The sequence below is a fragment of the Typopeltis vanoorti genome, chromosome 10 (genome assembly GCF_054136105.1).
Source record: "Typopeltis vanoorti isolate ZY-2024b chromosome 10, IOZ_Tvanoo_1.0, whole genome shotgun sequence".
In the NCBI taxonomy this organism is placed as follows: domain Eukaryota; kingdom Metazoa; phylum Arthropoda; class Arachnida; order Uropygi; family Thelyphonidae; genus Typopeltis; species Typopeltis vanoorti.
The window spans coordinates 69,394,740-69,421,445 of NC_143558.1; the positions used below are offsets into that span (position 1 = coordinate 69,394,740).

Below are 26,706 nucleotides of genomic sequence, written 5' to 3' on the forward strand. Positions count from 1 at the left end.
TCATCATTGAACACAGTACAGTATGATGCGTGCACTCTGGCACTAACAATGAATAAATGAAGCTGAAGCATAAATTGAGCCTAAAATCCTAAATAGAACCTCCTAAATGGGTGTTTTTGGCTGTTGTGCTGAAGTTCAGAGGATGGGTGGGTGCATCCCAAATTTGGGTTAGTTTTCATGCAATCAAACGCAGTGAACATAATAAATGAGACAGCTGCATTCTTATGGCTATTCTAGGAATAATCTGTTGTACTTATATTTGCTGTAGCAGTAGACTGGCGTTCTTCTAGAGTATCTTGTGGTGAATATCCAAAGCATTGTCAGCAGGTGCTGAGTAGCTGTAGTGGTGGAACTGGATGTGGACTTGTTCACCTGGCATCTACCTGATAGCAGTATGGAAGCAAGCCCATGTAAAAAAATATATATAAAAGTCAGCCATCAAACTATTGTCCCATTGTTTTCACCTCATTTCTTTCAAAAACAATGAAAGTCAATCAATATGGATTCTGTCACTCACTCCATAGCACATATTGTAGTCAACATCATCTTTGGATACAAGATATTGAAAGGTTTCGAGAAACTTGTGCTCATTTCCAGTGTGTTTAATCAGATCTGGCATATAGACCTACTTATCAAGCTGCAACTTGTGATATGCCTTTCATGATGCATCTTGTTCTGAACCATTCACAGTGACATAATAAATGAGACATCTGAAAAATTTCCTCTAACATTTTCCCACCAATACTGGAGTATCTCAGGGTTTTTGTGCTTTCATCCCTCCTTGTGGGGCACCTGTGGTGGAGGGGACTCCCAGTGATGGAACTGGCCTTTTCATTCTACTTTTTTTTTCTTTACTTTTCTTACTGTATTGTTTACTGTACTTCTCCTAGGAGAAGTACAGTAAATAATACTCCTACTAGGATCCAATGCCCTGCTGCTGTCTAGTGTGACTCATGGACATCCAAAAAGATAGATCATGGTAGCCTTGCACTATTTGGCAAGATGGATAGTTCTGATTGCAACCAGGAACGTTTGATACACCTAAACCTCCAACATCTGTAAAAGCTCTGGGTATCTTAACTGCCCTGTTAAGCTGAACATATCTAATCCACTGAGATGCTTTAAATGCCAGAAATATGGAAGCAGCTAAATGACCAGTCATGGCTCCTACTGTCTGTGCCTGATGTGGTAACAAAGAGCATAATAATAAATCATGGTCTGCAAAGAAAGCTAGATGTATCAGCTGTCAAGGGAGACCATCCAGCCTACTTCTGTGCATTGTCAGAACTGGAAGGATGAAAAAGAAATACAAAGATTGAAACAGAACAAAATACGTTTTATCAAGATGCAAAGAGGGAGTACCACCATACCTGTTCTGAAATCCTCTCATGCTCAGAAAGTGACAGTTAAGAAAATATCAATAGCAACTTAAACTCATGTGTTTATTCCTCTATCTGATAGTTTCACAATACCTGAACTTTTTCATTGTGAGTGCTTCTCTGTGGAGCAGTATCAATCACATGCCCTATGGTCTCATAGAGCATGTGATTGATCTGAAACAACTCCACAGATTTAATGTGATATCCTTGCCATAATTTTTCTGACTACTAAGTTCACCACTAGAATCCCCATAGAAAACATAGATGCTTCTTAAACAAACAAATTATCCTGATGATGTATTAAACATTTTTCCAGAGGAAGAGAAGGAAACTGGCTCCCCTCATATTTCCCTAAATTCTAATGCAAGCCTAACAAAGGTAAACCCTCAACATCTTGGAAATTGGACAAATCTACAAAGCCAAAACAATAGGAAAATGTTTTCAATGGAGCTGTCATGGATTTCATCAAAATTTTGATCACATCAAGGTTCTGCTGCAGAAACACAAGCTCTTCTGTTTCTCTGCAGGAAGCATATTTAAAATCCAGTGAAGACCCTACCTTAAGGAATTTCACTGTTGTTCGTAAGGATAGAAGCGGTGGTCTTGTTCTTAGCCATCCTAGTGGATAATTATACGTCTTTCCATCAAGTCCAGTTTATTACTGCTCTGAAAACAGTAGTGATTTACCTATCCATAGGATTTCTTATTATAGTATGTTCAATATATCTACCACTGGTAATGAATAAAATGAGATAGTACTTAATAATCTTAAATTGCAACTGCCTCAGCCCATACTTTTCATGAGTGACTGTAATTTACACAACACTGTGGGATATGATTGAGTGAATACTCAACAGTGATGACCTTCTCTTCCTAATAATGGAGTCAGTACCTTCTTCCATATGCCTTGCTCGTGTTTTGCAATAGATCTTGCAGTCTGTCCCCCCCCCCCACGCTGCCATTTTTCCACTACTCATGTGGAATGTTGAAGAGAACATCTATGGAAGCGATCATTTTCCTGTAATTTGCACTGTCTTCTCATTAGCCATGTTCTCCTACACAGCTGTCCATTTGGAAAATGAACCAGGCTGACTGGAATACTTTTTTGCATCTTGCAAAATTTAATGCTGAAATAGTCAGTCAAACATCCATCAATGAAGTAGTGAAGTATGTGTTACAGATTGTATTGTCCAGGCAGCAAACAGCAACAATTAAAAAACATATTTTCTTAACTTTTGTACATAACATATTTTCTAATTTGTTTATTATTACCTTGAGTACAGCTGTAACCTTGGCCTTGGCACAGTATGATGTTTGCTGTCCCAGTGCTAGAAAACGCCTAATTAACTGATCTGTCCTTTCACCAGTGCTATCAAATTCACTTCCCCTTACTTTTAATATTTGTATTTTGTATTTTTTATATAGATATTTTCATGGGTGTTGATCCACCAAAACCACTTTTCCCAGAACATGGGCAGCTGTTAGTTCAACTTCCACACACAGTTCAGCTTCAGAGATGTATCATACAACTTATCTTTCATATGATCTATCTCTATTTAGGACAACCTTCCTTATACTGTTTTTTCTTAATGGCTAAAATCTCCAGCCTTTCAAGAAACACCTCAGTAACTTCCTTCTTGTTCACACATGACACTACTGTTTCATTGGGTCATTAAACAACTAATAGTATTAATAATTTGCTTTTGCCTCATAACATTCTTATTTAATAATAAAGTACTAATTTTGAATCTCTTAAATAAATTTAAACATTAATCATCCACAGTTCATTTCAGCATCACCAAAAGCAAATAAAAAGATACTGTGGGAGAGATTGACTTCAATTTGGGTTTATATAGGTCAAATGTATTTGAAACTAAGTAAGAAAATACCGACAAGTTTTGCCAACTTAGCTGTTTGGCTTCTTCAGGATAAAAATAGATGTAAAACAACTTGAACGCTAAAACTGTTCACTGAAACTATTAATGAAGGAAGAACCTAATACGATTGTAATTTTTACAAAAAAACAGAACAACATGTACATCACATGCATGGAGCGCATGCATGTGATGTACATGGGACATAACAAGATCAATTACTATTGATCTTGTTATGTCCCATTCTATCTTATGATTTTGTTTGTCTTACAAATTGCCTTAGTCTATGTTCTTCTAACTTCTACTTTCAAGACATCACCAAATTTTCTACTAATATCTGAGTTATTGTTCCCCGTAGTATCCCTAGTATTTGTATTTTAACTGCGCCCTTTGGGATATTTAGTTTAAGATATTTTATACATAAACAGAGAAAAGGAACTCAAATATCTGAAAGTGTAACTATTGTAGTCGTGACACTATTTCTTGTTACTCAACATTAATTCCTTAAACTTCCCGTTTCTTAACATTAATTCCTCAGGCTACTTGATTACTCAATTCACACTAATCAAACTCAATATTAACAAAACCATTTACTTCATTAACACACAACTATGTCATTAACTTTCCTTTTACAATATAGTAGGCACTCAAGATTCTTAGGACAATTAATTATTCACAAATTATCAACACTAGGTAGCTTTTATCACTCTCTATCAAATTCTAAAGTCCTATTATAATTTCTCCCTGATCACTTTAACTACTCCGTATTATGACAATGGTACCTATCACAAACAACTTCTAGTTAACATAAGACAAAATTCACAATACCTTTCTTTAGCTTCACTCACGGGCCTTTACCTTCTACTGAACCAACTTGCTTGCATAACTTCTTACAATTCAGGGCTATATAAATATCTGCGCCGTTGGTTGTGCTATCCGAAACGAGGACATCGATATTTTCACAGCTTCCTATGACTATGGTATATTTCGCTTTCTACATAGGAATACAGGAATAGCTTTCCCGCTCACCTTCGATTCCTTGTTGTGGCATGATGATATAAGCCATATCTCTCCACTCAGGAACACCGTGAAATCCACTAGAAAACCAAACTAAAACCACCGCGACTATCCAAACATTTCTTCTCCTCTGGCAAAAGGGCAAAAAGGCCTCAAGCCTCCTTGACTATCTAAACGTCTCCTCCAAAACCCAAAAGAGCCTGCTCTTCTCAAAAGACTTCGGGGGGGGTTACCAACCCTTTTATAGCTGCTTTCCTAACGGCGCCCTTTCTTACTTCTTTTTCCCGCCTCCTACTTGTTTTCCGTCTGTCTACCAATTGGGTAGCATTTTGCCGCCATACGTCATTTTGATCGGCAACTCGTAACGAAGTTTCTATCCGGGTATAGGCCCTAAGCGATATTCCATTATTTCTCTTGTTAGCCTCTATCTTAACCCCCTTTTAAACCTTTTCTCAGAATTCTACTTAATGCTTAATCTGTAGCCTCTTACATAGTGTATTTCGTGACTCATTCTTTTATACTTATGCACTTAACTCTTTCATTCTTAATCACATTACTATATTAATTCTTAGTTAGCTACTTATTTAATACAAATTCCTTGTTTAGTCATAATACATCTTAATACATTCTTTTCTTTTGTTATCTTAACTAAACAATAGACCTTTCATTTTACTCAATTTATACTGGATGCAAGAATATTTTATTAATTAAATTATCCTTTTTATGCAGGGGTTTTTATTTATGTTATTTATTTTTCATGTTACACCATGATAACTGAGGATATTATATTCTCAAGATATCAGGTGTAACAATCTCACTTGTTGTTATGTAGGAACGTTCTGTAATTAGCAGCAAGACTTAATTCTGGCATACTTAAAGATCTTATGAGGGTCTCCAAATATCAGGCAGAATTAATCCTTGGTTTCTATTTAAGTTTTAAACGGATCACTGTTATGGCTTCTTTTATGATTCGGGAGCAGAAATCCTCCTCTAAGTAGGACATGGAGCTTTTGTCCCATTCTATGGTATGGTTTGTCCTGGAGAAATGAAATGCTAACCCAGAGTTGTCTTCTCTGTTATTGTTTACATCTCCTATGTGTTCCTTTTTTCCCGATTTCAAAACTTCTAGAGGTCTGACCAATATAGTTTAATCAGCACGAACAGGGAATATTGTAGACTCTGGCATATTTGAAGAAAGGATGACTGTCTTTCTTTTGGAGATCTTAAGAATTGGTGTATGGTCTTTGAAGGTTTAAAAGCCACTCATATTCCATGTGGCTTGAGGAGTGTAGCAATCTTATTGGAAACTGTCCCCGTATACGGAATCGCGATAGTGGAATTATAATGTATTTCTTCAGGCTGTTGTTGTGGTGGGGGGGGGGGGGGGGGTCCAGTCACAGAAAAGTATCTTGTGGATCAATTTTCTTGAGTAACCATTGTTTATAAGGATTTTTGATATCAGGGATAATTCATCTTTGAGGTCTTCATCTTCTGTAGTGATGAGAGAGGCTCTATTTTTTAGCATGTGTACGATGCTTAGTTTCTGAGAAATGTGGTGTGAAGAAGTGAAGTGAAAGTTTCAGCTTGTGTTGGTTGGTTTGCGATGGACTGTTAGGATGATGCGTCCATCCATTTGTTTCTTAATTAAAGTGTCCAGAAATGGTAATTGTTTTTCTTTCTCAAATTCTAATGTGAATTTAATTTTGTGATGTAAGGAGTTGATCTTGGTAAGAAAATCAAACAGATCCTTTTCTGTGTTTTTCCATACAATGAAAATGTCATCCACATATCTCCCTCACACTGTGGGTTTAGGGTCTTGTTGAGATAAAAATTTCACTTTCAAGTTTCTCCATAAAGAGATCTGCACAAGGGGGTGAAAGAGGGCTGCCCATTGCAATGCCTGTTAATTGTTGGTAAATTGTTTTATTCCATAGGAAGATATTAGATTTTAGTTTTAAATAAAATTTAATGTTCTTTATGAAAAAAGTTTTCAGTCAAAACCTAATCTGCCGGATAACACAGTAATCTTATTTTTCTGATCATGTTTTAACAAAACAAGAAGTTAGTTTACTTAAGAAAGGGTTCAACTTTGCAATTACCCCTGACCAAATTCCTAAAGTTGACATCATATGCAACATAGAAAAGGCAGTTTCGTTGTAACCAGAACCCATAGCTATTCTCAGACTAAAAAGCACTCTCATTCTCTCTTCTTCAAGAGCTCCAAACAAAAATATCACTCCTATAGAGAAAAGAGCTACATTTAGGTTGAAGAAAAATAAATCATCATCTTAAAAGTCGATAAAGGGAACTCTACAGTAGTCTTAAACACCAGAGATTACAAAGAAAAGATCACAGACTTACTCTCTGATACATCTACCTACTGTGTTTTAAATTCAGATCCCCCACAAGAAAGAATCACAATGATACTAACAACTTGTTAAGCAATATGGACAGCTGGCCAACAGACTTAAAATGAAGATTAAAGTCAATGCATCCACTAACAGCGAGACTATACGGCTCTCCCAAAGTTCACAAAAATGGAATACTGCTACGCCCTATAGTTGATGGAATTAATTCTCCCACTTATTTATTATCGAAACACCTCACAGGTCTCTTAAGGCACACATCCATAATTCAGATACTTACATAAGAAATTCACAACATTTCATTGAAAAATTAAGTAACATCTCGATCTCCAACACAGACCTTCTTGCAAGCCTGGATGTTACATCATTATTTACAAATATTCCAGTAGATGAAGTAATCAGCATTTTGAGAAACCTTTTACCTCAAGATATTACTTCTCTTTTCCATCATTGCTTAAAATCTAATTTCTTCCTATGGAATAAAACGATTTACCAACAATTAACAGGCCTTGCAATGGGCAGCCCTCTTTCACCTCCTTATGCAGATCTCTTTATGGAGAAACTTGAAAGTGGAATTTTATCTCAACTAGACCCTAAACCCACAGTGTGGTGGAGATATGTGGATGACATTTTCATTGTATGGAAAAACACAGAAAAGGATCTGTTTGATTTTCTTACCAAGATCAACTCCTTTCATCACAAAATTAAATTCACATTAGAACTGAAGAAAGAAAAACAATTACGATTTCTGGGCACTTTAATTAAGAAACAAATGGATGGATGCATCAGTCTTACAGTCTATCGCAAACCAACCAAAACAGGCTGAAACTTGCACTTCACTTCTTCACACCACATTTCTCAGAAACTAAGCATCGTACACATGCTAAAAAACAGAGCCTCTCTCATCACTACAGAAGATGAAGACCTCAAAGATGAATTATCCCTGATATCAAAAATCCTTATAAACAATGGTTACTCAAGAAAATTGATCCACAAGATACTTTTCTGTGACTGGACCCCCCCCCCCCCCACACACACACATACAAACACAACGACAGCCTAAAGAAATACATTATAATTCCACTATCGTGATTCCGTATACGGAGACAGTTTCCAATAAGATTGCTACACTCCTCAAGCCACATGGAATATGAGTGGCTTTTAAACCTTCAAAGACCATACACCAGTTCTTAAGATCTCCAAAAGACAGTCATCCTTTCTTCAAATATGCCGGAGTCTACAATATTCCCTGTTCGTGCTGATTAAACTATATTGGTCAGACCTCTAGAAGTTTTGAAATCAGAAAAAAGGAACACATAGGAGATGTAAACAATAACAGAGAAGACAACTCTGAGTTAGCATTTCATTTCTCCAGGACAAACCATACCATAGAATTGGACAAAAGCTCCATGTCCTACTTAGAGGAGGATTTCTGCTCCCGAATCATAAAAGAAGCCATAACAGTGATCCATTCTAAACATAATTTAAATAGAAACCAAGGATTAATTCTGCCTGATATTGGAAGACCCTCATCAGATCTTTAAGCATGCCAGAATTAAATCTTGCTGCTAATTATAGAACGTTTCTACATAACAAGTGAGATCATGCGCGTTCCATGCATGTGATGTACATGTTCTTCTGTTTTTTGTAAAAAATACAATCGTATTCGGTTCTTCCTTCATTAATAGTTTTAGTGTTTAAGTTGTTTTACGTCTATTTTTATCCTGAAGAAGCCAAACAGCTAAGTTGGTGAAACTTGTCAGTATTATCTTACTTAGTTTCAAATAAATTTGACCTATAAACCCAAATTGAAGTCAATCTCTCTTTTGGTCAAAAAATAACTTTTTATCATTATAAAAAGATACTGTACATACTGGCCATTGAATTAGAAACTTTTATTTAATACCATGTTGAACTTCCTTTAGTGATTGCTAATACTGATCTTCCATTTCCTGCACATCGTTCAGTGAGATGTGGGTTGAGAACATCATCCTTCTTCTCAGATTATTAATCTCGTTCCTGACCGACTGACTGTCTTAGGACCACAGTTATGCATGTTTGACAAACAATATGAGTTATTTTTTCATTGGGATATCTTACCTTTTGAGAAACTAGTCAGTTTTGCTATTTTCAAAATCATAGCTCCAGCCTGATGGACATCTGCAGTAAGCCCTTTATCAAACTCTGAAAGAGCCTTTCTTTTTTCCATTGTGATGAACACCATTGGCGATTATTGACTAGAGGCATTCTTAAATAGTTGCTCAAAGTCAAATTTTTGGGTTGAATTCTTGACTGTATACTAATAAGTTGTGAAATGTTTTTTTGAAGTAAATAGCTATTTCAACAAAAGCAATGTTTACTTATCTTACTGAGATAAAAATGTCTCTTGGGAGTGAAAGAGATCAGCTGAAGTCAACCTGGTTTTATGAAAGGCATTATCATTATTTTAGAGAAATCTGTGTGATCATTAGTAAAATGCATATGGGTGTTAATGTTTCTCTAAGCTTGCTTTGTTTTTAATAGGCAAACCACACAAGCTACAAATATTGAACTAATAAGTACAAAAACTGCAATAGGAGACATCAAACGAAGAAGGAGAACACCACCTGTTGGCCCTCTTACTCAAGGTTAGTTATTTTGGTTTAATGTTAAATTACTATATTTTAGTTTTATTTGAGGCAGTGGCTGCCCTGCATAGTCAGAGAGCCTGGACAGAGGGACGAATTCCCGATGATTGGAGTAGAGCTCTAATAGTACCCATGTATAAAAAGAGAAATAAAACTGAATGTGAGAATTACAGAGGTATTTCCCTACTGAGTGTTGCTGGCAAGATCTATGCAAGCATACTTGAGAAATGGTTGAGAAGAATTGTGGAAGAAAAGCTTGGTTAAGAACAAGCTGCATTTAGGCCAAAGAGGCTGTCATCATCAGATCTTCACTTTACGACAAATAGTCGAGAAAGCATGGGAATGTAACAAAGATCTGTATTTAAGTTTTGTCGATCTGGAAAAGGCATATGACAAGGTGCCAAGAGAGAAACTATTCAATACGCTACAGTTATATGGTGTCAATGGGGCATTGTATCAAGCAATACTTAGCCTTTATTTAAGTTGTAAGTCAGCAGTTAGAATTGAAGGAAGTACAGTAAGATGGTTTAATGTTAGATCTGGTGTGAGACAAGGATGTACATTATCCCCTCTGTTATTCATTATCTATATGGATCACATTATGAAGGAAAGTGGTATTAAACATGATATCAGAATTAGAGATGTTAATGTGAACTCTTTGCTTTATGCGGATGATGTTATACTTCTAAATTAATCCGCTACAAGTTTGCAAGATTCCCTGACTAAATTGAATAAGTGTTGTAATAGATATGGTATGAAGGTAAGCATTAAAAAGACAAAGACAATGAAAATAGGTAGAATTGTTGAAAATGTCAATTGTGTCGTGAACGGAGAACTTGTGGAACAAGTAAAACATTTCAGCTATTTAGGCACGATTTTTAGTGAAGATGGTAAATTAAATATGGAAATAGACAACAGAATCAACAAAGCTGGTATGGTAGGCAGTCAATTGAATAAATTCATATGGAATAAGAGAGAAATTAGTTGGAACACTAAATTAGCTATATACAAGACAGTGTTCAAACCAGTTTTAACCTATGGATCTGAGAGCTGGGTCAGAAATAAAACACTTGACCAAAGACTAGGGACCGCAGATATGAGAGTCCTGAGAAAAATTAGAGGTGTGAACAGATGGCATCAATGGCAATATCATATTAAAAACGAGGATATTAGGAAAGAACTTTACATTGTCAGCATCCAGGAATGCGTTAGCAGAGCTAATCTCAGGTGGTATGGTCACTTAAACAGAATGGGCAAGGAAAGATTAGCAAAACAAGTGTTCTCTGCCAGGTTGGCAGGAAAACAACCCAGAGGAAGACCAAGATATAGGTGGATTGATACGGTACAAAGTGCCTTAGACGATAGAAATATAAGATCTGTTAATGTTGGAGTCTTGACAAGTAACAGACTGATTTGGAGGAAAATTGTAGATAGGAAGTTAGTAATGATGTAAATTTTTCATGTAGTACTATCATATCCTGTACACCCCCTTGAGGGTGAATGTTAGGAATTTAATGATGATGAGTTTTATTTGATGTTATTATTTTCAAATTAACATTAATCAATTCGTGAAACAAGCATTGTTCAGGATTTGTTACACTTGAACCCTTTAAAATATGTGTACATTTAGGCCAATTTTTAAATATAATTATGTATGCAAATAATAAAGTTATTCTGTAGAGGTGACCAAATAATGTAGCTTTTTCTCGGACCTTAACATTGCTAGCTGAATATAAATATAATTTATCAATGATCTGATAGTGTGGGAAATTGATGTCAGTTAATTGAGGGTCCAGACAATGTACAGTTACATAGTGCATTTCCAGGACTCATATGGCTTGCTGATTCATTCAAGAATAAGGTAATTAAAAGATCATGGTCATTAAGAAGCTTGCAAACTCCTTTTGAGTTGTGGGCAATTGTCAGGTAGGTAAGGGGATTGCAAACTTCTCACACCAGTAACAATTGCCAGTTGATTTTGCTCACAATTTGGCCTGTGTAGTGGAATGTATACACTATTGTTTTACACAAAGCTTTCAGACAACACATCACAACAGAAGTTTAGTATGGAAATTGCCATATCTGCTGAGACACAAATTGTTTAACCTCCTAATTGGCCATGACATCTATAGATTTCAAGGTTACCTTGGATGTGAAGTGCATATTAAAATTGTAATACCATTGAAATTACATTGAAATATGTGATGGATAGGAAGTGTATGGTGAGTGATGTATTTTATTCATATTGACGGCGACGTGGTTAAAAGACCAGTGGAAATTTAAATTTTCCATTTCTCTTAATTTTATACGCTGATGATGTTTTGTGATACTCAGAACAAAGTATTTGTTAACCAGTTTAAATATTTTACAGTTTACATTATCGATATTGTGATATACGCTGTTTTAGAATGAAATAAATTGTGATAGCATATACACACACAAACCTGAATTGCATTCTGCCAGGGTATGTGAGAATAATGTATAGACTTTTACGTGTAGAATGCCTTTTAACTGAACCCCCCCCCCCCTTCCCACCGGTCTCTCTGTTTTTTATATTGTATTATGAATAATATTAATGATAATTGTAAACACTATCAACTAAAATGTGAGGGTGCTACCTCATTCAAGAGAAATACATAGGAGGATTCAGGAGATTAGCAGCAAAGGATAGGAAAATCTCAACAGTCAGATGTGGAAATGGTTCAGAGAGTATAGAGGTTCAGATTAGTAGGGCATCACATAAAGAACTGCAAATAAGTCAGCAGCTATCATGACAACTAACAGCACAGATTACAATAATATAATGAGTGTGAAGATGCCATAGTCAGTTTGCTTGGGTACATAAGACATTGTGTGAAGTTTTTTGGTGGAAGTGAATACAGTGTCTTATGTCTCAAGCAAATTTATTGAATTTAACTAGTAGGAGGATAGAAGAGTTAATTGAAGTTTACAATTTTTGTAGATTATATAATATGGGTGACTGGATGGTTTCATTGCACTTGGCAAAGCCAGGCTTTACTAGAGAGAATGATAACAATATAAGTGGGGCAGGGGGTTAAAAACCCATATTCGTTCATTTATGGCAGCTAGTGTGAAGAATAAATGGGATACCTTCATATAAAGGGCTCTGGATACTTATACAGTAATAATTTAAATATTCTTAAGAATGAATTAAATAATTTTATGAGTGGAAAGTAGGTTGGATAATATTGGTCATGTGTGGATAATTAGCATGTAATTAAAAATTATATTGTTAATGATAGATTTTTGCATCATGTTGTTTAAGGAAATTAACAATGTAGACTAGATAACTAAAAATATTTAATTATTACTTCCATTATTGATACACTAGTATTATACACATGCACACAGACACATTTCAGTAACAAAGATGGAACAGGATCTTTAGGTCTTCCTGTTCCATTCCTATTCCGTTTTTGTTACTGAAGTGTGTGTGTGCGTGCACACATATTTAATACTAGTGTATTAATCCCTGAAGATGCTGATTTAACTTCAACAAAATATAGGAAGTAATAATTATTTTTAGTTATTATCTAATCTATGTTGTTAATTTCCTTAACCACTTTACCGGCCATTATGGATCAAATACGCATCCTCATACGCTTCATATCCATCATATATTTCAATGTAATATGAATGGTATTACAATTTTAATATGCACTTCACATCCATAGTAACTTGGACGTATATATACATCCTGGCCGGTAGCGTGGTTAAATAACACTATGCTGGAGAATCAACATAAAAGCTTAAACACCAGAATTGTAAATTTAATTTATTTGTAATTGCCAAAGATAATATAAATTCAATCAGTGAAGTGATTATTATTACAAGAGACCTTCAGGGAGTCAGATGTCATTGTGGAATGACACAAATCACTACCTATCATACCTTATCTTGAATTCGTTCACACTATCTGCTTTCTCCACCTACAAAAGCAAGCCATTACAATCATACAATGCTCTATGAGGCAAAAAAATGTAGCTCTCTCATCCTTTCCTTGACCACATTCACTCTTAACTTCCATGGATGCTCTCTCTCTCTCTCATCCTCTCCCTGCCCTCCATAAAATGAAAAATTCCATCTATTGATGCCTTGTATGATCCTTTCAGAAGTTTGTAGGTCTCTTACCATATCACCTTTCTTTGATCTGTGTGTTAGTGTCTGCAGTCCACAAATTCTCAATCTCTCCTCATAAGCTACATTCCACATTCCCATTATTATCTTTAACTCTCCTTTACATTCTCTTCCCTGTATCTTCATTATCTTGAAACCAGGATACCAGCTCTATGTACAGTAGCCCAGATGAGGTCATATCATAGCCTTGTAAACAGACAAAATGGCTTATCTTTACATGACAATGTTTGTTGCAGCATTGCAATTATTCTCAGAGGTGTATTCGCAATCTTTGATCTTACTATCTACTAAAATACCAGGAACCCTAGCATGCTCAGTTTCTTTTAGCATTATTTTTAGCTGTTTTTTTTTTTTTTTTATATCACTTATACTGTAATTTTTTTTTTTTTTTTTTTTCAAATTTATGCCAAGTGATGGATGAATTATAATTATTCCTATTGTTTATTGTATTTGCTGAATGTGATTTCGCTTAGCACACAATAATTGATGGATTAATTACTCGTGTTAGCAAGGTTTTCCTATATATATATAGGAAAACCTCTGTAAGATCTTTGTAACAAATTTCTGGCATTTTCTTTTAAACATCTTGTTTTACAGATGGCTAGGGCTCAAAAAATATGCAAAACTCTGCAGACCCCCCCCCCCACTCCATTTTTTTAATGATATGTTCCAATGAGCAGTAGAAGTGCCATAAAATGATTAGTGGTGCTGTATTGTTGATTGAAAAACATTTCCTCTGTGTGAGAAACATTCCAGAGAGGAAAAGTCAATTCTTAATAAAGAATAGGAAAACAATAAAAATAACTTTTTTTTTTTTCATCATCATCAAATTCCTGACATGTATCCTCAAGGGGTGTACAGGATATGATAGTACTACATGAAAAATTTACATCATTACTAACTTCCTATCTACAATTTTCCTCCAAATCAGTCTGTTACTTGTCAAGACTCCAACATTATCAGATCTTATATTTCTATTGTCTAAGGCACTTTGTACTGTCTCAATCCACCTATATCTTGGTCTTCCTCTGGGTCGTTTTCCTGTCAACCTGGCAGAGAACACTTGTTTTGCTAATCTTTCCTTGCCCATTCTGTTTAAGTGACCATACCACCTGAGATTAGCTCTGCTAACGCATTCCTGGATGCTGACAATGTAAAGTTCTTTCCTAATATCCTCGTTTTTAATATGATATTGCCATTGATGCCATCTGTTCACACCTCTAATTTTTCTCAGATTTTCTCGGGACTCTCATATCTGCGGTCTCTAGTCTTTGGTCAAGAGTTTTACTTCTTACCCAGCTCTCAGATCCATAAGTTAAAACTGGTTTGAACAGTCTTGTATACAGCTAATTTAGTGTTCCAACTAATTTCTCTCTTATTCCATATGAATTTATTCAGTTGACTTTCTACCATACCAGCTTTGTTAATTCTGTTGTCTGTTTCCATATTTAATTTACCAGCTTCAGAAAAATCGTGCCTAAGTAGTTGAAATGTTTTACTTGTTCCACAGGTTCTCCATTCACAACACAGTTGACATTTTCAACAATTCTACCTATTTTCATTGTCTTTGTCTTTTTAATGCTGACCTTCATACCATATCTATTACAACAGTTATTCAATTTAGTCAGGGAATCTTGCAGACTTGTTGCAGATTTATTTAGAAGTATAACATCGTCCGCATAAAGCAAAGAGCTGACATTAACATCTCCAGTTTTGATATCATGTTTAATACCACTTTCCTTCATAATGTGATCCATATAGATAATGAATAACAGAGGGGATAATGTACATCCTTGTCTCACACTAGATTTAACATTAAACCATCTTCCTGTACTTCCTTCAATTCTAACTGCCGACTTACAACTCAAATACAGACTAAGGATTGCTAGATATAATGCCTCATTGACACCATATAACTGTAGTGTATTGAATAGTTTCTCTCTTGGCACCTTGTCATATGCCTTTTCCAGATCGACAAAACTTAAATACAGATCTTTGTTATATTCCCATGCTTTCTCAACTATTTGTCGTAAAGTGAAGATCTGATCCTGACAGCCTCTATTTGGCCTGAATGCAGCTTGTTCTTAACCAAGCTTTTCTTCCACAATTCTTCTCAACTGTTTCTCAAGTATGCTTGCATAGATCTTGCCAGGAACACTCAGTAGGGAAATACCTCTGTAATTCTCACATTCAGTTTTATTTCCCTTTTTATATATGGGTACTATTAGAGCTCTACTCCAGTCATCGGGAATTCGTCCCTCTGTCAAGGATTTTGAACTATGCAGTGCAGCCACTGTAAGACTTTTATACCACCATATTTCAGCATTACTGGTCGAATATCATCTACTCCTGCTGCCTTTCCGCATTTCCAATCTTTGATGGCTTTTTCTATTTCAAGTATGGATATGTATTCCTGACTGTATGCCTGTTAAGTGTTTTTTACCACTGTGCTATCATGGCTTGTTTCATTTAGCAATTTTTCGACGTAATTACTCCATACTTCAAGGATATCTTTTTCTCCTGTTTTCATGTAACCTTTATAAGGGCAAGAATGTGGGCAAGAACTTCTGGGCAAGAATGTGGTTAACAAGGGTGTTAAAACTAGGTTTTTTACTTGGAGAGTGGTGAATGAGTGGAATTAGCTGCCAGAGTCTGTGGTGGGTGTTACGACTGTGAATGAGTTCAAGGCAGGATATGATAGATACTGTGTGAATGTCAAATAGTTGTTCTTGACATGATGTTAGGGCCTCCCTCGATGAGGCTGTTGACTCCTTGGAGTTGCCCGGAATAATAATAATCTCTAACTCCTTTTACAGCACCCTTTCCTCCATTTCTAAGCTTCTTCAACAACCCAGAAGATCTTACCACCTTCTTGATATTTATTTTCTATGTTCTTGCCAAAGTCCTCCCATGACTTTTGTTTAGCTAGTTTTACACAGTGTTTAGCTTTCTTACATTTGTCTCTGTATTCTCTAAGAGCAACAGCTGACTTATTTGCCATGAACTTTTGATATGCTTTCTTCTTTTCCTTCACTGCATCTTTAACTTCCTGTGTCCACCATGGAGTTCTGATTTTTCTATCCTTGCAGACAACCTCACCACATGCCTGTCTGGCTGAATCAATCAGGGTTTTCTTCAAGGTTTGGTTCCTGTTGTCAAACTCTTTCATTTTTTCTTCAATAATCTTGGTGTATTTTAGTCTACAGTTCACATCTGAGAGCTGCTCAACTTTTATTCGCTTTAAAACTTTCTTGCATATTATTCTTTTCAATATAAAATTCAATTTTATTCTGCTTAAGACTAAATAGTGATCACTTCCAATTTTAAATATCCTCTGTACACTCTGGTGACCTTCACCAGGGAGAAAACATCACTATCAACAATAACATTGTCAGTGAGACTTTTCTTCATTGCCTCTTCTCTCCATGAGAATTTGTGCACATTTTTTATGTTGGAACATGGTGTTAGTAATAACCAGTCCACTGAGCAGAAATCCAACAGGTATTATAGCTTTGCTCTTTTCTTCAAATTTTCCCAAAATATTTTTGTATGTCTGACAATCATTTCCTATTCTGCTATTTAGATCCCCAACAAGGACCAACTTTTCCTTTTTCATTGTGTCAGTTGCTTTTTCTAAAGCATCAAAAAATTCCTCCACTTCTACCTTAGTGGAACCTTCTCTGGGACCATATGGCACAAATAAGTCTCATTGTCCAATTCCCCATTCTGATATTTGCCCACATTACTCTACTTGAGACCGCCTGCCATTCAAGAAGATTAGTCTCGTATTTTGTGTTGAATGCTATGGCTACTCCTTCTTTTCCTTAATTGTCATTTCCTGAATATAACGTTTTGTATTTATTGTTCAGAAAGATCTGACCAGTTTTTGTCTTTTTTGTTTCAGTCACCCCTATTATGTCGATCTGGTACTTATCTAATTCCTCAGCTAGCTCCATTTCTTTGCCATTCAGACTTCTCATGTTGATAGTACCCTTCTTTAACTTTGGTGATGTTGAGTTGGGGTGTGCTTTCAGATTTGTTCCAGTAGCTGACTTTTCGCTGTTCACCCTGGTTCCCTGGCAAAAATAACAGGGGCCTTGTTTACCCGGGCGAAGCCCCAGCCAGCATGAAATTTTGTCATATTGTACCATCATTTTCTATATTGATTTTTTTGAAAATTTAAATTTGATATGTACATTTTTGTTATCACAGTGGCCCTTTATATTTCACATATTCTTCTGTCTTCTTAAAGTTAAGAAAAGAAATGTTTAGAAAACTATTATTTTTTGTCCGTCTGCAGGTAATTGCCACACAGGCAAGCAGATGAGCATATTTATCAAAACCTGTATGTGACATTAATGAGTTATAAGTTTTGCAATCCTTCATATGGGATTGATTTAAAAAAAAAAAGAAAAGAAAAATTTGGGATTTAAAAAAATCACACACACACATTTCAAATAATAAATGTTCAAAAACATCAGTCAGTAGAAACCCCACAGCCTGTGTGTGGAAAATCTTTCTAGAATTAGTATTATCCCATTAAGTAGAAGAGATATAGTAATTAATAATAGTGCCTTCTCTCACTTCAAGACATTCTACAAATAGTATCGTCTAAAAATGGCTGTGTAGTTGGTTTAATATATATACATACATATTACTGTAAATTCTCTAGCAGAAAAATTTTGCTTTGTCAATTTTCCGAAATCGATTTTCCAGTTCGTTTTCTCAGTGTTTAGTAATATTAAAAATATAATGTGCTAAATAAAATGTTACTGTAAAAGTGCATATACATTGACTGCATCTAAAGCTGTAAGTAGGGATTATGCCAGATTAGCTATCCCGAAACACCAACCAAAGGTTGCAAGGTCAACCGATGTTGATGATTGGACAGAAATGATGTCATCACTAAACACTAATCCTGAAAAGACAGCATAGTGTTAAATCGTTGTTATTTTGATTAAAAAGTCTTATTAAAATCTTTTATTATATCTTATTTTCTCTTAAGAGCCTGTGTAGCTCAGTGGATGTGGCGTTTGCACACCACTGAGCTTAACCGCATGAAGGAAGACTTTGTTTCCAATCTAGTCGTCGACTAGAGGAAATTTTTCTAAGCCTTTTTTCAACTGGTTCCCAAGTTAGTCGATTTCTGTCACGGGCAAGCGGGTTTTTCCTCCCAGAAACTCGGGTTTTTCGTCCCGTAAACTCAAGAAAATCGACCTTAGAACCGACATTATTTCAGACATTAATATATTGTGTTAGGGTTATAGACCACGAGATGGCGGCACTTGTTAGAAATCAGGCAAGTTATTTAAACAAAAAAACAATTTATTTAACATCAATGAAATGTACAATTTAAATACTAAGAAAATTAGCTTCTATGCTTCAAATCACAACTAATGACTACGTTTACAATTTAGTTCCTTATCATAATCAATTCTAGTAAGACCACGTGTCTATAATTTTCTCTCATTAAACTTGATAATAATCAGATCAATTTTTACATAACAATCTGCAGGCTTAGGCAATAACTATAACATTAAACACGATGTATCACCTTAAATTTTAGCCATACCTTCTCTCACATATAACAAAATACTTCAAATATCAGCATAAGGCCTAAAGCCCTCAATTATCACTATAAAACAAGTCCCTTAATTAAATCACCGTCACAATCTTTTTCTCTAGCTAAACAATGAAAAGATCTTATTTGAACAGAAGTCTGTACTTCTCTGAATAATCCTTTAAATCATCTCCTTCTGTTCCCGTTTGACTTTAGCATTGAACTGGGGTACCTTTTTCTGGGGCTTGTGAGATCCTTCTTAATTATCAGCAGACATCAGGAACTTGGCGGCATGGAAACTCTGCATCTAAATTCTTCTAAAACAGCTTATCTTAGTCGCGTCGGTCCCCCGGCATTTTTCTATCTGGAACACAGGTCTCCGATGGCGATTACAAATAATCTCCGACGATGTTAGCAAAACTCCGCTGCCACAGCGTACATCGTAACTTCTCACTGACCTGGGAATGGATGAACTCGAACTGCCCTGCCAGGAACCAAACTGAATCGTCGCACTGAACTCCCTTTCTCACCATCGCAAACAGCTATTTATCAGGCTCCGATGACCTTGGGGTTCACTTACGGCATTGCCCCTTGGTACTTCGGTGCTCTGCACCCGCCACCCTTCCCTGTCGTTGCGTTCAGATGGGAAACCCCACGCACTGTTGACCCTCGAGGTTGCAGTTGCCCCAGGTCATTTGTTAATACCTTAATCTATCTGAAATTACCAGTGACTAAGAGGTTTCTTTAGACACAATTAATCTTACACTTATTTTTCTGTCCTATTACAAAATTGTCACTTTGAGGTGACAATATTCAGTAATATACAAAAAAATTATTTCCAAATTAAAAATATGAAAATTTCTCTATTTACCCACAAGTATTTTTTTTGTGAATTTTGCTTACCAGTAAAATCAGTATACAAGAGGTTTTTGAATAAAGTTCCTTGAATAGACGATTTTACAATAGAGAACAAAGAGTGAAATTTTGCATAAAAGGTGATTTTATGGCCATGGCTTGAGGCTTTTTGTTCTGCTCATCCCCGGGGCTCTTCTCCCGTCATGGGAGAAGAGCCTCGAGGAAGAGAAAGCCTCCAGAAAGAGAGCAGTTACATGCAAGCCTAGCAGTAACTACGGCTGATTCCATACCGAATATCCAACAGAGGAAAGATTTACAAGAGGCTGCCTGTGATTACCCGAGCAGCAAGGGAGTTAACCAAAAAGAAGACACTAAAATCCTGATGAAGTATACTGCAATTTGTTTGGACTCTTATTCATAGTAAAATTGTAGAGTAGGCACTACTTTTGTAATTTTTAATGAAGTGTATTTCATGTAAATGTGCTTACAAGAAATCGATTGTAAACAGGCGCCAACTAAACCACAAGCTCTGTGGGAAGATTGTTTGTTAACTTGCATGTTTTGAATAATGAATGTGTGCTTAGTTATAATATTGGGAGCAGTACTATTATGAATTGTATGTAGTTAGGCAACTTTTAAGTCAGTGTTTGAAGGACTTATTAACCTGTTTATGCAGTGAGCAAGTATGTACATAGTTTATGTCTAATGAGTTAACCCAGTAATTGTGTGCATTGTGAGTTTTGTCTTATCAATAGCATTTTCTGTTTGTAAAAGGGTTAAGTGAAAAAGATTTCACAGTATCTCATGCATAACGTACTTCTTGTCTAGTTTTAAAATAAATGTTTTTATTTGGTAACTACCTGATCTGTTCTTTGGCTAATGCACTATCTCAAAAAAAAAAAAAAAAAAATGCGAACCTGTGGGCATATAAAGATACGATAGTCAAGACTTGCATATAAAGATACGAATAGTCACGATTTGCATATAAAGAATTTAGTGATAAATTCCTGTTTTCCTCACCCTAACTTAAAATCAATATTTACTCAAATTAGATGGCACAGTCGAAAATAAAATAAATTTTCTAATTTGATTTGTATGAGAGTGGGGAACTACACACATTGAACAAAGTTTGGTTAATAGCAGTGGGGGGGGGGGAACAGAAATTGGTCATGGTAGGATTAACCTTGAGAGGTTTATGTTAAAGCAGAAGATACTCTATACTTAGTGAAGTTGAAAGAAGTAAAGTAAAGAGCAAATTTAAGCTAAAATATTACAAACACAGCCGACGACGTTAAAATTTAAATAATTAACGTAATTTTTACACTACCACCAATAATTGTCTGGACACCCCTGTTATTTGAAGTTATGGAACATTCCAGGTTTGTTAATAACATAAAAACTGGCATACAGATAGTAGAAAGCAGTATTTCATCATAACAGTTGAATACAGGTGGTGTGGCAATGCAATGTGTACTTAGTGACTTCGAGAGAGGTGTCATGTTGGTGTCGTGCCATTGCTACTCAACTGGAGCATCCAAAATCAACAGTTGACAATGTGATTAACAAATGGAGACATCTGGCATCACTAGTGCAGGAAAACACCCAGGGTAGCTGCCGAAGATGACTGACAGGGAGAGAAGAATGTTAAAACGGGTGACATGCAAAAACCAGATACAATCAGCCCAGGCCATCTAGTGATGAGTTCCAGAGGGCCAATAACACCATGGTGAGCACTAATATTACACTAATATAAGTACGAAAAGAACTCCATTTACTAGGTTTCCACAGAAGAGCAGCAGCACACAAGCTGAACATCACAACAAACAAGGCAGCTTGTCTGGCCCGGTGCAAAGAGTATATGAACAGGAACTGGACAATTGACCTGTGGAAAATGGTACTCTGGAGTGGTGGATCAAGGTTCACCTGTTTCCAGGATGATGGCAGGGTGTGGAGCAGCTTGATGAATGCTTGTTACCACAGTATATTGTACCAACAGTAAAGTTTGGTGGTAGAGTAATGATGTAGGATGCATTCAGCTGGTTTGGAGTGGGACCACTCCAAACCAGCTGAATGCATCCTACTGGTTGTTGTCCATGGTTCCATGAAAGCAGCTCAGTATCTTGATATTCTGGATAATCGGGTGCTGTGTACACTGGAGTTTTAATGAAACCGACCCATGTTACTATCAAGATGGCAATGCCCCATGCCACAAAGCTGCAGCTGTTATGGAATGCTATGAAGAGATGGGTGTTCAACGACTACCCTGGCCTGTGTAGAGTCCTGACCACAACCCCGTTGAACACTTGTGGGATGAATTGGAGAGGCGATTAAGGTCCAGAGCAGCACGTCTTTAATCTGTCACTGAACTCAGTGCTGCTTTGATAGAGGAATGAAGACAAATTCCACTTGATGTCTATTGCATATTGGTGGAAAGCCTCCCTCAAAGGGTGCAGGAGATGATCAAAGCCAAAGGCAGACATGCTTCGATATTAGGGTTCGCCTGCTGGTGTTAATTGCTAAAGTGTCCGGACAATTATTGGTAGATAGTGTACATATACATACTTTTTTTTATATACTCGTATATACTAAATCCATTTCTTACCAGTTTTTTTTCATTGATAGATGGTAGCAGTCATTTTATGATTGTTATAATTCTGTATTTGCACTTGGGCTCAAGTGTGAGACTGATGCTTTTTTCTTTTTTCTTTTTTTTTTTTTGGCAGTAATTTCTGGAAAAAATCTGAAATGGCAGTGACATTCGTTTATATATGAAATTATTGTTGACATCTATGTATTTATTCCTCTAACTTTTTTAAATTTTAACTGCAGGTTTTGTTGGTGAGTTGGCAGATCCCATTCCAGAATCCAATGTTGGCAACAGGCTATTGAGAAACATGGGCTGGGAACCAGGAACAGGATTGGGACTTCTTGGACAAGGTGTTCAACTACCTCTAATGGTGTATGTGAGGTCTAAGCATCGTGGACTGGGCTTTGGTCCTACACCTAATTTATCCTCACAGTGTTCAATAACTCCACCTCCACCACCACCACCTCCACCTCCTTCACCACAACCTGTGCTTACTAGTAGTGGAGATGGTACAGAACTGTCATTGCCATCACCAGGAACATCACATCAGTATTCAGATCCTGCACTTGCAGTGGAACATAGTGGTGGTTCAGGTGGAAGTACCACAGTTTGACTGTAAATTGAAAATCATACTTTAGTGCCTGTTGAGTAGAAATGATTGTGACCATGAAGGTTTTACGTTATTTAAAATTTAAGCCTTGTTTAAAGAATTTTCTTTGTGAACACGATCATGTTTTAATATTTAAATGTTTAAGAACATAAACTGTATAAGATGAACTTTTTTGTAATGAACTGCATCTTAAAGACATCTGTGATGCTGACTGAACGTAATATATAATGTACAGTATTTACTTCATTTTTTTTTTAAAATTAAAACCCCTGATTTCAACAGTTCTCTGGCTGTATATGCAACTAGAATTTTTTATTGATACATTGCTTATGCCAGCTTAAAAACTGGTTTATGTTCATTTTTCTTGAGTTATATATTTTTATCAAATGTAATATTTAAAAAAAATTATGAATATATTTTTTTTTTATATATATATATATATCAGCAGAATTGTCTGAAAAGCTGTTTTAACGGTTTTTTCTTGGTGAAATTAAAACCTGATAATAATAATAACAATAATAATATCATCATAAATGATATTATATATATGTGTGTGTGTGTGAATTGTAATTCACAGAAATTGTGTAATGTTGACAGGGAAATGTTTTGTTTTTCTTTTGGAGATGTTAATCAGCATATGTTTTTAAATGATTATAAACCAGGAAAATTTATCCAAAAAGCATTATTATTTCTAAACTAAACTGATGCTGTTAACACATTCACTGGTATAAATTGCATACAAGTCGTGCAATAAATGCCAAGACTTTGGGGATCATAATTATCTAGACCTGGGATTGTGGAAAATTCCAAGTCTGTGCTGGAGGCACACACTCAAAAGATTGTATAACCTATAGTGCACTAAACTGTGAGTGAGTGAGTAGGCTAAATGTTTGGAGGAAAGGAACTTATTAACGTATATACAAATCTAGATGGTTTCTGTTTGTTGATTTGCTGTGAATAGGTACAATTTAGGTGGCTCCGTGCCCCCCCCCCCCCCCCCCCCCCCCCCCACACACACACAGTAAAAGAAACCCTCTTAAATTAAAAATGCTGTCCATATGCTACTGGTATGATCGTGTTAGGTAATTATGTTTAGTGTTACTAATCAGTAGGGCTCAACATGTCCCCATGATACTACATAACCTGTCAATTTTATTATTGTTGCTTTGTTTCAAGATTATTAGCAGATACATCTTTAATCTAGAGGTTGTATTTATGCAGAATAATATGTTTTTACATGCTTTATTCATCTCGTCCTACACCTGCTTCAACTTCATTCTTTCCAAAAGGTTTATGAATTTATATCATTACATTGAATTTGAAGACTTGTTAACATAAAACTGATGCAGTGCATCTAATTATATGAAACTAGAAAATGCACTACTTCCATTTCTGAAATTTCAGTGCTTATTAACAAATAAAGTGAAGTAGCAGTGTATTTATAAGTCCTCATCAAATGTATAATGTAAAAAAGTTCAGTATTTTGTTAACACATGTGTTTTCACTGATAAGTGATTGGGTGATAAGCAATTTGCACTCCCCTAGGATCCTCTAGTATTAAATCACCAAAACAGAAAAAATGTCAATCCCAGCTGAATTCTTGGAAGAAAAAAAGCATGCCATAAAGAGGAAAACAAATTCTGAGAATATCTGCACATTTTCCCTATCTTGTCCTTTCCTTTTTCTTTCTTCCAAGATATGTTTTTCTTTTTTTGAGGGGGGGGGAAGAGAATCAGTACTCCACTTTATAACTTGCAGCATTTGGGAGGCACTAATGAAATACAGTGGTATCTCGCTAATCCGAACTAATAAAAACCGTGCTCGTTTGGATTAACGAATTTCCCCCCAAGAGACAACAATAACTAGCGTTTAAGACAAAAATAATCAGATTCTAATGGTACATCAAGTAAATTCTGTAAATAAATGCAGTAACTGATAGATAAAAGCTGCTGTACTGTAATGTAAAACTTAAAAAAATAATACAAGTTTATTTTAGTAAAAAATTTAGTTTCTATGTATTGTTGAGGATTCTGATTTAATAAAATTGCATAAGTCAGTACATAACTTAATTTGCGTAAAAAATATCACTTTCTTGTACACAACACAAAAAAAAGTTTCACTAAATAACACAAAGTTTTTTTTTGTTATTTTAACACAAAAAACATGCTCCAATGCTTCTTATCGAAGCTGCATTAGCAATACAATTTTGTGGAATGGCATATCATTCCGCTTAGCCCATTCTATACACACATTAAAACTGTCAACTGCGTCTTCATATTTTACTTTTTTTTCTTAGAGTTCTTTATCGTCAGCATCGTCTTCTAATTCATTCTGTAGCATCATATTTATAATTTCAGCATCTGATTTGATTTCGAATTCACTTCCGGTTCTACCTGTAATCCATTCTGTAACATCTGTTTGTGAAATTTCAACATCTGGATTTATATTTTTAACCAAATTATACATGTTTTGAATTTCCTCTTTTTGTGTATCACCATAGTTATACTGTACTGTAATAATAATAAAATAAATAATTATTAAATAAAAATAATAGTACACAAAATAATAATATGTAATAAATAAAACTTTTTTTTTTTTCAAACTGCAGTTCGGATTACTGGAGGGGAGGGTTGGGACTAAAGAGGTTCGGATTAGTGAGATACCACTGTACCTCTTTATGAAAGTGATGCATAAAGTATCTTCAAAGATAGGGAGATGGTTGTGATATTTTATGAAAGATATTCATTTCTATATCTGCTAATGTGCTTAGAAACTTTGTCTTGTGATGCAAAAAATGTGAAAAGTAATATTTTGTAAAATAAGATTGTATGAAGTAATAAAGCATTGTTATAGTTTGCTTTCAGTAAATAAATTAGAAAAAAGAGAAAGTGAGCAGGCCTTTGATGTAATAACCTTCTTTAGCTTATATGTACTTTTAATACCGATTCCTGAATAGACTTTCATTGTCCAGATAATTGAGAAATAGCTATTCCTGAGATGTGGAAAAAATCGGAAAATGGTTAAACATTATTTATATTCATATTTTTAAAAAAAATTTAAAGAGATTCCTCTCCTTAATAGTGCTTAATGAATTTCACAATATCAGTTTATCAGCAAGTGGTGTTCAGAGATTTTACATGCTCTAAAATGTACTATGGTGCTTTTTCTGCTAGGAAGAAGAAAACTTGCTAATCCTTTAAATCATGATCAACTTGTAGATTAGAATTTTTTGTTTATAACTTGTAACTCTATTTCAAGATTTCTCAAGGTATCGTTACCTGTTCATATTTTTATGCACATTAAAGCATTCTTACATTTCTTCTTCTAAATTTCTGGATCCAGAAATCTGTTTTAATTTTAATACTTTAGATTCTTTTTTCCTTCACAGTTTACCATTTAGACCTGTTGAATTTGAATGTTTTTTTTTGGAAATATTCTGTCAGTAAATTTTTTAAAGCAATATTTTGTCTATTTCCTTTCATTTTAGAGGGGTATTTTATATCTTAATGAATACATTTTTTCTTAAGGTAAAACTACTTTTGTTTATGTGGATAATCTAAAATTAATTATATTGCATGAAATATATTAATAAATATTTATGAATGTCAAGTTTAATTATAGGCTTTTTATATAATAATAAAGTTTTGTTTTGTACAAATAGACTTTTTTCATG

At 35.3% G+C, this 26,706-nt stretch overlaps 1 protein-coding gene across 4 annotated transcripts in view; it reads left to right on the plus strand.

Annotated features, from left to right (window-relative positions):
• The window catches only part of LOC150102490 (G patch domain-containing protein 2), a 193,287-nt gene extending 167,397 nt beyond the window's left edge, over positions 1-25,890 (plus strand). For all 4 annotated transcript variants that reach the window (XM_090399007.1, XM_090399006.1, XM_090399009.1 and 1 more), the window contains 2 exons: positions 9,160-9,263; positions 22,666-25,890. In XM_090399007.1, the coding sequence (XP_090255133.1) occupies positions 9,160-9,263; positions 22,666-23,036 (475 nt within the window). In that variant the 3' untranslated portion in view covers positions 23,037-25,890. The remainder of the gene's footprint in view (positions 1-9,159; positions 9,264-22,665) is intronic.
• The last annotated feature ends 816 nt before the right edge of the window (positions 25,891-26,706 follow it).